The 18,145-nt window shown below is 42.2% G+C and overlaps 1 protein-coding gene across 1 annotated transcript in view; it reads left to right on the top strand.

Annotated features, from left to right (window-relative positions):
• Positions 1 to 18,145, top strand: part of LOC137533581 (voltage-dependent calcium channel subunit alpha-2/delta-3-like) — a 1,358,331-nt gene that overhangs the window by 482,224 nt on the left and 857,962 nt on the right. The window contains exon 3 of the mRNA XM_068254939.1: positions 3,950 to 4,066. Coding sequence (XP_068111040.1) covers positions 3,950 to 4,066 — 117 coding nt within the window. The remainder of the gene's footprint in view (positions 1 to 3,949; positions 4,067 to 18,145) is intronic.

The raw sequence follows: 18,145 nt of genomic DNA on the forward strand, positions 1-18,145 counted from the left end.
TAAAACTGAACACAGATTATTGAAGATTGATTCAGTTAATTGCAATGTCAATTTGCCCTGAAACCATCAAAGGTCATTATGTTTTGTAGAGAAAACAGTAAATTACTTTCAAGCTAACTTGGTTGTTGCCTTCAAAGTTCAAATCAATTAACTCTCTTTAAATATCCATTAAAGCAAAGTTAGATGGTGAAATGGTTCAGTTGAGTGAATTCTATTTTACTTTACTACGGAGGGTGTCTTTGGAGCAACTATACATTACAGCTGGCATAGACAAATACTTACATTATGCAAATGGTTCTCTTTTTGTATGAGCCGACAATCCTAAAGCATTAGTTCACGTTAAATGTGTTACAACAAATCAAAAGTATATTGTGAATAAGAACACAGCTGTGAAATGACTGATTTTCTGCTATAAAAGTATCTGGCTGCTAACAGTTTAGATGTGCTTCCTTTTTTTACCGACAGATGTGTACATCAAATACTTTTGTGGGTCACCTAATGGTTTGTCAGCTTCAGTATGTCTCTCCTGCTTACTCCAATACACCCAGTACTGCACATTGGGGTTAATTCACTATCACTATAGCCTTACTGCACAATTAGCGTGCTTTATCAGAATTAACGTGCCATATCAGAGTTAACATGCCTTTGATTGGCCCAATAGGCTGCCTGTCAAGTTTCCTGTCAAGTGACAGGCAGCCCATTGGGCCAATCAAAGTGTGGGGATAATGTCCATCAAAGTGAATGGACCCGCAGGGGCTCAAGGCAGGACGAGTAAAGCTCTCGTCATTTAACAGGCATAAGTACGTAGCGCTCGCTATGCTACTCTGATAAGGCACGTTAACTCTGATGAGGTATGCACCTAGCGTAGTGCAGTAAGGGAAGCTATAGTGATAGTGAATGAACCCATTATGTGTAACAATGTTTACATATCTACAGTCTACTTTATTAGGCAAATACAAGGCATGTCACACTGCGATGATGGGGACCCAGGTAATTTAAGAGAAAAATGCTCTCTGCCAGTGATCACCGAAATTGATCTGCCAGGCTGATCATCAGCTGAGGTATCAGGGGTAGGGATGGTCGGAAATGCCAATTTCTGTTTCTTCCGTAAATCCACATTCCGCCATTGCCAATTACCGCTACTGCTATCGTTTACGCTTTCCGCTAACGATTTCTGCATTCCAATGCGGATTTTCGTGGAAATTTCCACCGACTTTAATATTGATTTTCTCAAAAACTATAAGGTCTTTTTGAAAGATTTTATCCTCTTATTCTGACATGTCTGCTTAACATTCCCTGAAAATTTGGTGTTTCTAGCTCCTATGGGGACTTTGCTATTAACCTTTAAAGTTGGTGTCATACCGCATAGCGGTTCCAATGCGGATTATTGCGGTAATTTCTGCTAAATTTAACATCGATTTTCTCAAAAACTACAAAGTCTTTTTAAAATATTTCTTTTGCCTCTTGTTTCCATTTGACGGCTTAACATTTTCTGAAAATGTGGTATTTCTTGCTTCTAGGATGGCTTTGCTACTAACCTTAAAAATCGGCATAATACCGCATATTGGTAATGCAAATTTTCTGCATTTTATAGTACAGTCTACAGCGGCCAACCTTGGCGGTTAATAGCAAAGCCCCCGTAGGTTCTACAAACACCAAATTTTCAGGGTATGAGACAAGTCGGAATAAGAGGATAAAAAAATCTTTCAAAAAGGCCTTGTAGTTTTTAAGAAAATCCATGTTAAATTTGGCAGAAATTACCACGAAAATCCGCAATGGAACCGCTATGCGGTATGATGCCGACTTTTGAGGTTAATAGCAAATCCCCCAAAAGTGCTAGAAACCCCAAATGTTCAGGGAATGTTAAGCAGAAAAGTAGGAACAAGAGGTAAAATCTTTCAAAAAGACTTCCATTACCGATTTCCAAATTTCAATGCAGAAATGCAATTTCCAATCGGAAATTTGGAAATCGAATTTCCGCGAAATCCGAATGAGCACCCCTAGTCAGGGGGCATGTCTGTCAAGGGGAATTAGGGGGAAGCTGTACACAAGCTAGATTCTCAGCAGAGGCAATTTTTATCAGCTGCCTCCGCCGAGTTTTATCTAGTGTGTGTACGAAACTTAAAGGGGCACTATGCCGAAAAATTTTAAAATTTAAAATATGTAGAAACATAGACAAATAAGAAGTACATTTTTTTCCAGAGTAAAATGAGCCATAAATTACTTTTCTCCTATGTTGCTGTCACTTACAGTAGGTAGTAGAAATCTGACAGAAGCGACAGGTTTTGGACTAGTCCATCTCTTCATAGGGGGTTCTCAGCAAGGCTTCTATTCTTTAAAAAGATCTACCCTAGAAAGAATTTAAACAATGATGCTGGCCAGCTTCTGTGCTCACTACACAGTTTTTTGGCAGTTGAACACAGCAACTGCCATTCACTAAGGGCTTTTGAAATTAAATCCTTGAGAATTACCCCAAGAAGAGATGGACTAACCCAAATCCTGTCGCTTCTGTCAGATTTCTACTACCTACTGTAAGTGACAGCAACATAGGAGAAAATTAATTTATGGCTCATTTTACTCTGGAAAAAGCATACTTCTTATTTGTTTATGTTTGCACATATTTCAAATTTAACAATTTTTCACCATAGTGCCCCTTTAACAAACTCAGAACTGGTAAATGACTGATAAATGCACATCAGGTCTGGCTATTCATCTATGCAGTGAATGCACTCCCTTTTGTGTACTATCAGTCTTGAAATAGGCATGCAAGCTCTGCTATCACACACAGCAACAGACCTTTCCAATGTTTTTGGTTGTTCTGTCAACTGCCTATAATGGAAGCCTGATCCAAAGACAGAATAGAGATGCCAATATTTGGATTCAGAGGAAAGTTTGCCAGTTGTGAGGCAGTGAATGGGATCTGGAGCACCTGAGCCCTTTCATATGTGTGCCATAAAAACCTTCAGGGCTCAGAAGCATGAGGAAGCCAGCGATTGGTGAAACGTTTCACGTGTGCTGCTGACATTGCAGAGCGAATTCCCTGTGCTCCCGCCCTCTTCCTTATGTGTCCAGCACAAGCATCTTGCTCCAGGCGATTCTCACAACCAATCCCGGACAAACTTGGCACTAGGAGATATCTTAGCTAGACTGAAAGAAAGGATTTTCCGGCTTATCTAGGCAAGAGTACCGGAGGCATAACTGTCTATGGGCACACAATGTTTTGCATAATCATGCATGCATACATAGAAGCGTGCTATATTAGCACATGGGGTCTGATCTGATGATTGATTACTGTGATCATAATGCATCTGTCTTAAGCAAGAGGGCCCTAATTAAAAAATAACAATATTGGTACTATTAAGATTGGAAATGCACTTCCTAGAACTTTCTTATCAGGGCTGACTTTTTAGGTGTTTTATTGGGATGATATGGGTTTTGTAAAATTGCAGGAGTTTCCTACTGTTGTTAATTGTTCATAAATTATGCATACTTAATTATCCCATGCTCCTCCCTAATGTGGTATTGTTTAGGTTCCAAATTATAGTAATGTGGTATAAGTCTTCGGGCTTAATTTAAAGAATGTGAGACATTTCTATACCAACCATGTGTGTGTATGTGTCTGTGGAGTGGGGTTGCTTTGGGTGGTTAAATAAAGCACAAAAAGTGTATCTTTCAGGTACTTTGATATATCAGATATTAATTCATAATTGCATCCCTCTGTTGGCATTGATACAGTGAAATTGAATGGAAACTTGGCCAGCATACTTGGTTTATGTATGCCAGACTAATGATTAAAAAAGTTATACATAATCTTATTTATGTGGGGTAAACCACTCATGTTCCTATAGGACAATCTTCCTTTGAAAACTGAAACACAAATCTGACTGAACAACTTGTTTTAATTGGAAATTGTGCAACTTGTGACTGACACAGACTCTTTTCTCTCCAGAAATACAAAGAATTTGAGAAGGAAGTCTCAATAGAAGAAATTGATGGACTTCAGCTTGTTAAAAAGCTTGCGAAGGACATGGAGGAGATGTTCCACAAAAAGGCTGAGGCAGTCCGGGTTTGTGCATTATATTCCTATACTAATTCTGTTAAGTCTTCATTTAGTCTAATATTCTTAGAGTGTTTGGATGGCATAACATTTAATGAAACACACATCCCTTTCCTGAAGCTGTATAAAGCATTAAGGTGTTTTCATCAGGTACCTAGAGGTGCTTGCATGAATATATAATAGGTATCTTTGTTGACATCAAGAACATTCTAGAAGCCTCTGGATATTTTGACTACCCAACATGGTGGCTTCCATTCCCACGACTGGGGCTCTGTCACAACATGCATGGTTTGAATACATTTTCTGAAGATTTCTTATTCATAGAGAAGCTTGTATTATTGAATCAGTGAATGAGAGGGATGGTATTACTTGTTATTATTTAGTTCTGTGGAATCTTTGTTGCATCTTGAGCAGTCTAGGTTAATGGTTTCACATAGTTATCTTGGGGCTATTTATTATGCATGATTATATAACTTGTAGTATATAAGAGCCTTCAAAAAGCTCAGTCATTGCCATAGATGTTGACCTCAAGTGTGCCATGGTCTAGGTGCTCCACTTTGCTCCATGAATATACATTTGTGAGTGAGAGGAGTTGATTACTAACGTTGTCACTTTAGCACTCATGGTAGGATTTAGATTTTTCAAATCAATGTTTCATCCTTGAGGTGTGAGTGCATGCAGATAAACCATGTCTGTTGTTGACGCTAAAGCTACATACACACAATCTGCAATTGAGCTCAATCTTTTGGGTAGCACTGTGGTGCATTACCAGTGTACACAACTGTGTAATTTGTACAACACTGTTGCACTTTTGGAAGTACCTGATTGTAGTAAAAAAAAATATGGTAAATTATATTCATGTTTAATAGAGCATAAAAAATTTGTTTTTATGTAATTGTTCTGATTCTCTCATTATTATTGATATAAGTGTGCTAAGTATTTATTTAACTTGCCAGCATCTTAGTGGACCTGGGCTGTTTTCCGTGAAAATCAGTGTAGCTTTTAAAGAGAGCCCTAGGTGAACTTGAAGAAAAAAACAAAACATACTTACCTGGGAAGGGGCTTCCCCGTGTCCTCTTGGAGACCACTGCTACCTCGGAACCCTTTTGAAGATTGTGACCATACTCCTCATCATGCATGAGTATGGCTGCACTAATGCATAAAAAGGAACATGGCCACGTAACATATCTAACAAGCTCTTGTCGGATATATATCCATATGGCAATGGTGGCATCCATAGCTTCCCTCTTCTTTTTAAATATTTTTGCCTCGGTACACTTTAAGGCAGTTAGCAAAGTGGTTTATTGTTCTTGTAAATATGTGATTTTAACCTCCTCGGCGTTCTATTGAGATCGCCAGGGAGGCTGCGGGAGGGTTTTTTTTTAATTAAAAAAAAACTATTTCATGCAGCCAACTGAAAGTTGGCTGCATGAAAGCCCACTAGAGGGCGCTCCGGAGGCGTTCTTCCGATCGCCTCCGGCGCCCATAATAAACAAGGAAGGCCGCAATGAGCGGCCTTCCTTGTTTTGCTTAGATCGTCGCCATGGCGACGAGCGGAGTGACGTCATGGACGTCAGCCGACGTCCTGACGTCAGCCGCCTCCGATCCAGCCCTTAGCGCTGGCCGGAACTTTTTGTTCCGGCTGCGCAGGGCTCAGGCGGCTAGGGGGGCCCTCTTTCGCCGCTGCTCGCGGCGAATCGCCGCAGAGCGGCGGCGATCAGGCAGCACACGCGGCTGGCAAAGTGCCGGCTGCGTGTGCTGCACTTTATTTGATAAAAATCGGCCCAGCAGGGCCTGAGCGGCAGCCTCCGGCGGTGATGGACGAGCTGAGCTCGTCCATACCGCTCAGGAGGTTAATTGTGTCATACGTCTTTACCAGAATTCTCTTTCTGTCTATCTATCTATCTATCTATCTATCTATCTATCTATCTATCTATCTATCTATCAATCCTGACCTTTTTAATATTTGACTAGCCCCTCAGTTGAATAGACTCAAGGAAGTGTCTATGGCTATAAGCAAGTGCTTTTGAACTGAGGTGCACGGTGCACATGAGCTCATCATTTGGCACCTAGCCAGCCAGGTGATAAATGACCTCACTGCCACTAGAGTGAAAGCACCGCCAGCAACCAAAACATCAGTCAGAAAGCATAGGAACTGAGTCACCACCTGCAGAAGCACTCCTTTATTGAGGATTTCTTGCTAATTGCCTATAATTTCCACTAGTTGTCCATTCTTTTTGCACAACAGCATTTGGAATTGATTGTCAATCATTGTTGCTACCTAAGTGGACAGTTTGATTTCACAGAAGTGTGATTGGCTTGGAGTTACATTGTGTTGTTTGAGTGTTCTCTTTATTTTTTTGAGCAGTGTATTTCATCATGATTCGCCAGCTATGTCATATTCTATTTCTTCTATCTGCGAACATTGGAGGGGAAAGAGAAAGTCCACATTAGCTTATGAAAATCTAGGTTCAACCGCTCAATGTTGTGGTGATTGAAACAAAACAATGACAGGTACTCATTGGAAAGGTGAAGATATTAACGGTGATGTACATTTACTTAGACATCATGAAGATATTCTTTACTGTACTCTTGTAATGGAGAGCTGTAAGATGAACTGGTGGTAAGAATGCCTAATATGCACCCTTACTGCCTTCTTAGCACTTGTATTGCCTATTTAGCACCCTTTGCGATCACTACAGGGCTCTCCTGAGCTATAGCACTTACCTGAAGTCAGAGAAGAATCTGACACTAGACACAACTTCTGTCCTATCCCCCTAACTCATATAATCACTGGTTGGCCTTTGAATTTATACTGAGACAAGTCTATTATGTGGCTAGGTGTAGTGGAGGTCTGTAGCTATCCTGGAGGGGTATGATTAGAATGGGAGAGTGTATGGTTGGGTTTGCATCTTAGAAGACCAGCTGAGAACCCTTTTACAAATACTATGATTGGCACTATGTTTCCTAGGTGACAATAACAACGCTTCTGATGAACATGCTGATTTCCCCTTTATAAAATAATCCTCCTAACATTTGTATAGCACTTTTCTCCTGTTGGACTCAAAGCACTCAAGAGCTGCAGCTACAATGGGCACGCTCTTAGGAAGTCTTGCTCAAGGACTTTTCACTGACCCTAGCCAGGATTTGAACCCTGGTCTCCCATGTCAAAGGCAGAGATCTTAACCAGTACACTATCCAGCCACATTTAGGCACTTTAGTGTAAATTAATGTAACAGATATCTGTTGAAAAAAAAAAATATATTACCAGTAGAGTGGGACTTTGTCAGATAAAAACCCCATCTTCAGGACGGATTATTTTGGCCCGAGCTTTAGGAATATTTCCTTTTTCTGTGAGATGCTGCCAAGCAGTGACAAGATAGACTCTGATCACTGTTACATTGTCACATTGCTGACCAAGTTTGTCAACAGAAACAAATCCAATAGGCTTTGTTTGAATAGACAATGTCCTGAAGTGTTTGTGTGTTAAGAGGGGATGGGGGATACCCTGACATGATAATAGATGTTAGATTTGATATAAACATACCATCTAATGAAACTCTTTAAAAAAAGGTGGCCTCTTAATCAATTTTTGTCGATGAAACATTTGATGATTAAAAAAAAAATGGAAGAGAGCTTTGGGCACTAGTGGCACAAGCAAGGCTCTATAGCTTTGTATTGCAGAGAGTATATATATATATATATATATATATATATATATATATATATATATATATATATATATATATATATATATATATATATATATATATATATATACATATATATGTAATCTTCTACTATCTGTACATTTGTGCAGAGCTAGGCATCAGTGGTGTCTAATGCGTCCATCTTTTTTCTTTATTAGAAAAAACTCTTTACAGGATTTTTACACCCCACACTGCATGTGCTTTATACATGCTTTTCAGTAGATAATTGTATTATCAAGTGGAATTCACTCTCTTAGTGCCAGGTATTGTTAAATTAAGAGCGTTTCCGTCTGTTTCTGCTTTAATGCGAGAACTGAAAATACTGTAAACATTAATGTCACTGAATTGTCAATTTACATAAAAGCTATACATTACTTTCCATCTTGTCATCTGCTGTATTGATGTCATTAAAGCAATTTCCTGAGTTTGATATTTTATTTTTTAAAAGAACAAGAATGAGTAACATTGAGAGTAGAAAATAGAACAGGAAAGATGGAAGAGTGATGCTGGGTATAGGAAGTGAAGCACATACAACTCTGTAGTCTGTACTATGCATTCTCTATTGTAAAGTGCCATGGAAGATGCTTGTGCTATATACATTTAAAATGATAATATAAAAGAATAACCCGAGAAAGTGGAAGAAATACTGGGTAAGGGAGAATAAAACAGTGTCAGGAAAAGGAGGAAATTGAGCACAGAGATAGATGGGAGTGGAGGAGTAGGGAGGAGGGAATAAAGCATAAAAGAAAAGCTGTCTGATGAGGATGTAATGAAGCAAGCAGAGGGGAGGAGTCATGTGAGGAAAAGAGAATGTAGAATTAAAAAAATATGTATATATTTAGGGAGGAAGGAATGATGAGGGGGGAAGAAAGTCTAAGTTTTTGTGGGAAAAACACCTATGTGTTAGGCTCGATGTGCAGGTCTCACCCTCAGGACCAGGAGAAAGAAAGTAGTACAGAAAGTACAAATGAGTGACCAAGGATTTTTGAGAATGTGTATTGACAATAGTTGATGGAGACTTTAGTAAGATGAGTTAGTATGAATCCTTGTGAGCCTTAAGTTGGCACAGAACCAGAACCATACACGGGTCATGACAGGGGGTATTAACTCACCCTTGTTGCTGCCTCTGGCTGCTGCACTTCACATCGTATTCAATCTCTCCAATACTTCCTCCTTCTGTCTGTAAAGGAGGAAGTGTCAGAGAGATTGAATGCAATGTGGGGGCAGCCGCAGGAGGAGAAAAAACGGTGAGTTGACCCCCTTGGCATGGCATACATATGTAATGGTTCGGTGTCAAAGCATTCAGAATAATGATCCTAATTCACAAACCCATCCCTACAATTGACACACCTAAGTCATGTACTTTAGAGAAAAGTACAGTCCTGCAAAGGTATGTGTGTTTGACATAGGCTAAAGTTCTATCAGTGCTTGGATCATTATAAAAATACTGACTGCATTCTTATGGTTTTAATGCAACTTAAAGGACTTACGAGGTGAGACTGTGAGAAAAAGTTAAATATCTGGCGGCTAGTAGCTGTAGTCTTAGGGGACGCCATCTGTATCCTCCGTTCCATTCCGCTGTGGGGTTTTTTCAATTTACACCCTCTGTTCTGGTCCCGACCCCATCCCTCGGGTCGTCCTGATTTTCCCCAATTAAGATGGCCACCAATCTCACCGCATCTGCTCAGTTCGTATAGCCACAAGTGCAGCTGCGCAGCTCTAAGTCCCCTCTCCAGCCCGTCCTTACTCCCGGCGGTCTCACGCAATTTACTTCCACGAGACCGCTTGGAGTGAGGACAGGACTGAAGGAGTTGTGTTGGGTTGAATAGCTTACAGAAGCTCTTTTGCATAGATAACAATTGAAGATTCTTAAAGGACTCACGAGGCGAAATACTCAAAAAAAAGTGAAATACCTGCATGAAATTTTAATGCACGGAGGACGCCATCTGCGCCCTCCGTGCCGGTCCGCCGGGTCCCCGCTGCTCAATAGCCCCCCCGGGCCGGCTCCCGACCCCACAGCCTGGGTCGGGCTCTACTGCCTCCACTAAAATGGCCGCTTGAGCTGGCCGCGGCTGCGCAGTCTGCACAGACGCGAGTGTGACTGCGCAGCTCTAGGGCCTCCCCCCTATGGTACAGGCTGTCTCCTGTAGCGTCATTCAGGGGGGAGTCCCTAGAGCTGCGAAGTCACACTCACGTCTGTGCGGACTGCGCAGCCGCAGCCAGTTCAAGCGGCCATTGTAGTGGAGGCAGGAGAGCCCGACCCAGGCTGTGGGGTCAGGAGCCGATCTGGGGGGCTATTGAGCAGCGGGGACCCGGCGGACCGGCACGGAGGGCACAGATGGCGTCCTCCCTGCATTAAAATTTCATGCAGGTATTTAACTTTTTTTTTAGTATTTTGCCTCGTGAGTCCTTTAACTGTTCCTGTACTCAAACAATATAAGACTTATTTCTTTAACCACTTGCCGACCGCACACTCATAACGTGCGTCGGCAAAGTGGCAGCTGCAGGACCAGCGATGCAGTACTGCGTCGCCAGCTGCAGCCTAATTAATCAGGAAGCAGCCGCTCGTACGAGCGGCTGCTTCCTGTCAAATCACGGCGGGGGGCTCCGTGAATAGCCTGCGGGCCGCCGATGGCGGCTCGCAGGCTAGATGTAAACACAAGCGGAAATAATCCGCTTTGTTTACATTTGTACGGCGCTGCTGCGCAGCAGCGCCGTAAGGCAGATCGGCGATCCCCGGCCAATCAGCGGCCGGGGATCGCCGCCATGTGACAGGGGACGTCCTGTCACTGGCTGCACAGGACGGATAGCCGTCCTGTGCAGCCCCGATCACCGGGGGAGGCAGCAGGTAGGAGAGGGAGGGGGGAATTTCGCCACGGAGGGGGGCTTTGAGGTGCCCCCCCCCCGCCACCCACAGCAGGCAGGAGAGATCAGACCCCCCCAGCACATCATCCCCATAGGGGGGGAAAAAGGGGGGCAATCTGATCTCCCTGCCTGCACCCTGATCTGTGCTGGGGGCTGCAGAGCCCACCCAGCACAGATCAATCAAACCAGCGCTGGTCCTTAAGGGGGGGTAAAGGGTGGGTCCTCAAGTGGTTAAAGGGAACCTAAACTGAGAAGAATATAGATTTTTCCTTTTAAAATAATACCAGATGCCTGACTCTCCTGCTGATCCTGTGTCTCTAATACTTTTAGCCACAGCAAAAGTGATAAGCAGGACTGACATGCAACTGGTATTGTTTAAAAGGAAACATCCATATCCGTGTCACTAAGGTTCTATTTCTTAGCTGTACTACACATACAATTCATTATCTCAAAAGTTTATTTTTGCTTCAGGTTTGCTTTAACATCCCAAAAAGAACCGAAATTTGCAAAGGAATATTCTGAGGATGTTGCGATAATGATCTTGAAACTGCGTCTTCTATAATATGCAGCTTTTGCTGATTAGTCGTAAAGTCATCACACAGTATCAAAGATTGGTCACTTTTCATTATCCTGGGTGTGATCACTTTTACATTCCATTCATAATTTACTTAATGAATAGAAGACTTTCCAAAAATTGCCAGTTGATTTTATTTTTGTATCTGGACATGTAAAACTGAAATGTGCCTTGTGTGAAGAAAAAAATCTGATTAATGTTACCAGCACATGTCATAGGATACCCTGAATCTCTAGAGACAAATGACTGTCTCTGGATCACACACTGCTGAGACTTTTTATACCCTTCCTCTGACTTGGAGAACTCTGAGATTGTGTACACATGAGGCTAAATAATAATTGCATTTTTTGTGGACACAGTAGTTGCACACACAGATCTTCCATAATCATAACAGCACAATATGATAGTCAATTATGTTTGATAGCCAATATATATTTATGTACATTTTTTTTTAGGCTTGTAGGTTGTTTATGTTATGTGCTGTAAAATTCAATGCAATGTAGTCGTTAAAAAATATATCATTTGTATGAGTGATATTGAGCACTGCTGTCATTTACTCTTTCTACTGAACATTTCACCAGTACAGCAACCAATTTTGCAAGTAGCACTTTAATGGATCTCATTATTTGTGAATGTTGGGCTGTGTATGGCTAGCTGTGGGAAGATTATCAGCCATTATATGCCAAAGGCAGTCAGGCAGTCCAGTTCTGTCCTGATAAGCAAGAAAGTATTTTATCTTTGTCAGGTATAGATTTATTGCAAGTTTTCTATCTTTTCTTCCATAATTCACCCATAAAAAACTGATGTGAAAAAAGATTGTATGACCTCAGTAGAGAGTTCAGAAAACATCTGTTTGGAAGTGTTCTCTTTCCAGTTTTCCCCTTCTAGGTGACTATTTTGTTCTGTAAACAAAGGACTTATAACAGGAACAAAAGATGAAAGCTGTTTAGAGATAGCACTTATAGGTAAAACAGTGCATTATTCTGACCCTAATTCTAAAGGAGCAAAGGCAGAACTGGTGACATGCAGTGATGTTAGGCCGCTTCCACACAGAAGGTTAAAGGCGTTGAATTCATCACCTGTCAGGTGCTCCTGTGCAAAGGCAGTTGCTTCCTAGCATACCTGAGTGTGGCTTCTACGTGATATTTTCATAGCTTGACAATCAGAGATGGCCTGAACAGTTCGCCGGCGAATGGGAACCTGCAAACTTCCGTGGTTCACAATCACAAAGAACCGCGACCTTTACCGGAAGTTCGATTCGCCCCCATAGTGCATCATGAGGGTCAACTTTGACAATCAGGCTACACTCCCTCCTGGAGCCCCACCCCCCTTATAAAAGGCAGGCAGCGTCAGGATTTTCACTCACTCGTGTGCCTGCAGTAATTAGATAAGGGAGAGCTGCTGCAGAGAGAGATATAGGGAAAGGTTAGTTAGGCTCGTGTAGGCTTGTTAGCTTGCTCCTTGCTGATTCTTATTGCTAAAAAAACACCCCTCAACAGCTCTTTTGAGAGCTAATCTTATTCTTGTGATCTTTTTTTTTTTTGTGTGTGTGGCCCACTTGCATTATATACAGCCCTGTCAGTCAGTCGCAGATGGCCTTTGGCCCCTTGGTGGTAACTACTACTGTGCCAGGTGCAGATGTGTAATACCCATCACTACATATACCTACCTGTTGTTCACTTCAGTGCACCCACCTACCTACGTGAGAGCACGCAGTGTCACTGTGCCTGTCCGGTACCTGTCTGTGTGTGCCAGGTACACATTGTAAAACCCATCACTGCATATACCTACCTGTTGTTCCCTTCAGTGCACCCACCTACCTACGTGAGCGCACTTTGGCCATGGTGCGCAGTAGTCCAGCATGGCCGTCACTACACAATCAGCTGTTTGCGGTGCGTTACACAGTGAGTTTGGTCTGTCAGTGTGAAGCAGTACACTAATTACACTACCTGATTGATGTGTACACATGCAAGATGTTTTAAAGCACTTTAGGCCTCCAATTTAGCATGCAATGTGATTTCTGCCCTTAAAACGCTGCTTTGCGTAGAATCCAGATTTTTCCCCGGGACTTTTGGCGTCTATCCCACTCATCCATGCAAAAACTCAGATGTTAGACCCCTTGAAACATCTTTTCCATCACTTTTGTGGCCATCATAAATGTTTCTAGTTTTCAAAATTCACCTCCCCATTGAAGTCTATTGCGGTTTGCGGAAGTTCGCGCAAATTGAACGTTTGCGGAAGTTTGCATTTGCGGTTCACAAACCAAAAACGGAGGTTCGGGCCATCTCTATTGACAATAAAGTGCCTTTAAAACTACCAGCCAGCAAGAAAATACTCAAAATAATTTTGATAGTATTTTTTCATCCACTTTTCATCCGCCTTGGGCCGGAGGGGCCCCGTAGGGCCCTCCCACAACTGCAGTATTAGCTCTATTAGTCCTGTGCTTGTAATTAATACTTTTATAAATGCTTTGAATAATAATCATAAACAAGCTGTTCCCAATCCCCTTCTTGCACCTCTGACACTGTGGTTGTCCTTCCTTGGCAGGTTTTGCTGTGCTGTATCAATTGTTATGTAAAGAGTGCTGGGGGGACCCCATGTAAAAATTGCACAGGGGCCCATAGCTCCTTGGCTACGCCACTGGTATTATTGCATATTCTGATTATTGATCTTGGCCTGTCTGACTGTTCTCCTGTGTGTTGATTTTTCCTATATGTCTCTGTACATATTACATTGTCCTTGCTCCTGCACATTTGCCAGTGTGTATATATTGTGTGATCCATATTCCTGTGTGTTGCTATTGTGTATATTGTATGATCCATGGTCTTGCAGAATTGTTGTTGTAAAGATTAGTTTAGTTAGTTAGTCAGGGTTATTATTCAGTGCACCATCTTTCTGAATTGTTCGATTGTATGCATATTGTTGTGTGTGTGTGTGTGTGTGTGTGTGTGTGTGTGTGTGTGTGTGTGTGTGTGTGTATTGTGCTTTTGTAAATAAACATGTTTTCCCCTTCAGATCAAGCCTGTTTAGACCTCAGTATTTCCTTGCAATCTCCTGTCTTGTCTGAATAACGATTTGCATGCGCAGATCCTTCCACGCGCACAGTTTTCAGAGAGAACATAATCTTTTAGAATATTGATGTGTGGGTGAACAACATTGTATAAATGGCTTGTCGTTACTTCTTTTAACAGGATAATGTTGTTCCAGCAATGTTGCTCTTTTTTTTGCGCCAACTATTATCTAGAATGTGTATAGACCGTTAGGTGGCCCCATTTTCCTCCTCCCCCTGAGAAGTTTAACTTCGTTTAATTTGACCTGCAAAAGGTTTTACGACTGATACTTGTAATGTCAGCTTTTGCAGTTTTTAACCACTTCGGTACCAGCAGCCTCTGCCCCCTTAAGGGTCAGAGGCTGCTGGTACAGTAAAATGCTGTAAAATGGTACAGTAAAATCCTGACAAATCGTCGCAAAAATCCGCTGCTCTCACCGGTCACGCCGTTCTGTCCCCGCCGCAGGCTCTTCTCTCTGCCGTTTCTGACGGCAGAGCACTGTGTGCCGGTCAGGAGCCACTTTCATTGGCTCCTGACCCTGTCAATCAATGTAAGCCAATGGGATTGGCTTACGGAGATGACAGGGCCAGGAGCCAATGAAAACGGCTCCTGACCTGCTCACAGAGCTCTGCCGTCATAGAGACGGTGGGGGGAGCGAATTGCGGTAGGGACAGAGTGGCGAGAGCGGCAGTAACGGCGGGAAGTCTACATCCAGTGAGGGCCACAGCACCACCTGCTGCACATAGATTCCTACTGCGTCGGTCCAGGAACGGTTAAAGAGAGATACCAACACAAGTGAACAGTGTTTTTAAAAATAAACAAACAAAAAATATACACTAGCAAGCAAATTAAAAGAATCACCTATCCAGTGGGAGGGACATATACAATCTGACTTCCTCTCCAGCGTATTGTTTTCCAATCACTACAGTGGCACCAGTCGTCACATAAAGTGCTAGCGGCCATGGGTCACATGATAATTGGCATCTGCAGCCATGGACGCTAAAGAGGATTGTGTATGTCTTCTCCACCGCCCCAGGCCTTTCCTGCCTCTTAAAGTAGCCATGCCCCCCCCCCCCCCCCCGAAAAAAAAAGCCTACATTTCCAGAAAATGAACATAACATTCATAGCAACGTAACATTATTATTTTCTCTATGACCATCTAGTGATAAATTCATCTGACTTTCGCACTCAACTTTATTCTGTGGTTAGTGATGACCTCATTCATTTTTTTACAGCGAGTAATAGGGTTTTTCACATATACAGTCGCTGACATCCAGTATATTCACTATATTACTTTCTATTATTACAGTGCCAAAAGGCTGTAAAAATGCGCAAAAATACCACTGGCAGACTATTCACACTGAAATGAACATGTACCAATGTGATTAATCTAATTTGTGCCTTCATTTTATTTCGGGGGAACTGGTGAGCAGTGCATACAACTCATCAACCGCATCCAGTGTAAAAAGTCCTTGAATGTCTTTCCTAGCATATTGTGGTGCTGTTATTTCATCGGGGAAAAAAAGTATTTCTGGCGGAATGCTTGTTTTTACATCCATTGTGAATTGCATTCTGGCAAATGGATTTTGTGCACTGATAATTTCATAGACAGAATGGATAAAAGCAAAAGCACCCTACTATTCTTTCCAGAGAAGGGTTGCTGCGTTGCTATTGTTTCTGCTGTAATGCACATGCAGATGTTGAGATAAATGATTTTTCCTATACAGGCTTCTCAACAGATAATTGCAGTCATTGATTAAACTTTTATCGTGGCTTTCCCCGACATGTTTGGACTACTCATGCCAGAACAAATAAACCTCTTTACACGCAGCACACAGCTAGAGCAATAAGACTAAAACTCTGCCGCTACTGTTTTACTTTATTTAAAACCCACACTGGGGCTTGGCAAATCTATTTTTCATAATTGCCTAGTATTTGGTGCGCATAAGCAATTTATTTTTAATTGTTTTTGATCTGCTGTACAACATGCTAACACAGTGTAATATTTTCCTAACCTCCATGCTTATTATTGGTAAACATGCTACAAATATTCTTTTTTTATCATGCTTTTAATTTTCCTTGTTACCTGATGTTCAAAGGCACACGGATTCCCACCACGGCCGCGCTGTGTAAAAGTAATTGCAGCTATACAGTAATTCAATTTCCGGATGTTCATGGTTCACTACACCGATGGGGCTTAGCTGCAGAAGCCTGGGAATTTAAAGCTTTTTATCAGACTCCTCCACATGTAGAGTGCTGCTTTTCAGAAGTATAGAGCTTGGGCATATGAATACAGCCCAGCACACTTGGGGACTTTGTTTTTGGGGTGACTGAGGCTAGGCATACTCCATTATACTTGAATTGCTTTGCTGAATATCGGCCAGCTTTCAGTAGTTGTTTTCAGAACAAAGGTTGCCAAATTAATTTATGTTTTGAAACAATGGGCAGAAGATTAAAGTGTAACTCCAGTCACATAAATGGTGTCCAATGTAGCTAGGCGGAAATCTAATAACCTATTACAGTGCTACATATTTTTGTCTACATTCAAAACTTACATTTAAGCCATCTGACCCTAACTACTGCTCACATAGATTCTGCATGAGGCAGATCAGAGGAACACGTAACACACATTTGGACTGTTTCCACTCAAATACTCACTGAGATGTATCCAGAAACAGAAAAACCAGCAGCCTCTCTGCATAGGACTGGAATAATGGCTGGCATGAAAATGGTGCCACATTCACTTCTCCTGTGTGGGTTTCCTCATGGCACTCCTGTTTTTCGATTAAAAGCACAGTGTTTTTAGTGAGGAACAGTAAGTGACAAGACTATGTACTCCGTAAGACTTTGTTCACATTATAAATCGCCAGAGCTATCGCAAGCACTGAGCAATTTATTGCGGATCAGTGAATAATGACGCCTATGCATAAAAATGGCGCCGCATTAAAAAGATACGCTTATCGCTATTTATTGTTAGTACTGCATAATAATGGCGCACAGGGAAATAAGAAGAAAAACGGCACACACTAACGTTATTTATCAATAGTGGCACACACTAACATTATTTATCAATAGTGCCGTTCATTTGCCAAACAGCAGACGTTATTGCCCACAGTAACGTTATTTATCAATAGCGCCCTACATAAGCCAAACTGCAGACGTTATTTAACTGCAAAACGGTGAATGGATTTAATGTAACACTGTCAAGGTTAGGGTTAGGCATCACTGGGGGGGGGGGGGGGTCTTAGGGTTAGGCACCATCAGGGGGTCTTAGGGTTAGGCACCAACCAGGGGGGTCTTAGGGTTAGGCACCACCAGGGGGTGGTTAGGGTCTGGCACCACCAGGGGGGTTGTTAGGGTTAGGCACCAACCAGGGGGGTCTTAGGGTTAGGCACCACCAGGGGGGTGGTTAGGGTTAGGCACCAACCAGGGGGGTCTTAGGGTTAGGCACCACCAGGGAGTGGTTAGGGTTAGGCACCACCAGGGGGGGTGGTTAGAGTTAGGCACCACCAGGGGGGTCTTAGGGTTAGGCACCACCAGGGGGGTGATAGGGTTAGGCACCATCAGGGGGGTGGTTAGGGTTAGGCACCACCAGGGGGGGGGTTTAAGGGTTAGGGATAGGTACAGAGAGGGTTCTGTGTGTTAACGCTAAATAACTATAAGGCTTTAACGCTAAATAACAATAAGGCTTTAACGTGAAATAACAATAAGGCTTTAACGTTAAATAGCGATAAGCGGCAAACGGATTAGCGCCATTATTCACAGGCGCCATTTTCAGATGGATCCAATTTATTGAGCTTTTTTTTTTTTTTTTTTTAAAGTGCTTTGTGCTTAGAAAAGTGCTTTTGTAAGAACTTTTCGAAGCGCTTTTGCTGAGCACTTTGCGATT

This window comes from Hyperolius riggenbachi, chromosome 9 (assembly GCF_040937935.1).
Source record: "Hyperolius riggenbachi isolate aHypRig1 chromosome 9, aHypRig1.pri, whole genome shotgun sequence".
Taxonomy (NCBI): domain Eukaryota; kingdom Metazoa; phylum Chordata; class Amphibia; order Anura; family Hyperoliidae; genus Hyperolius; species Hyperolius riggenbachi.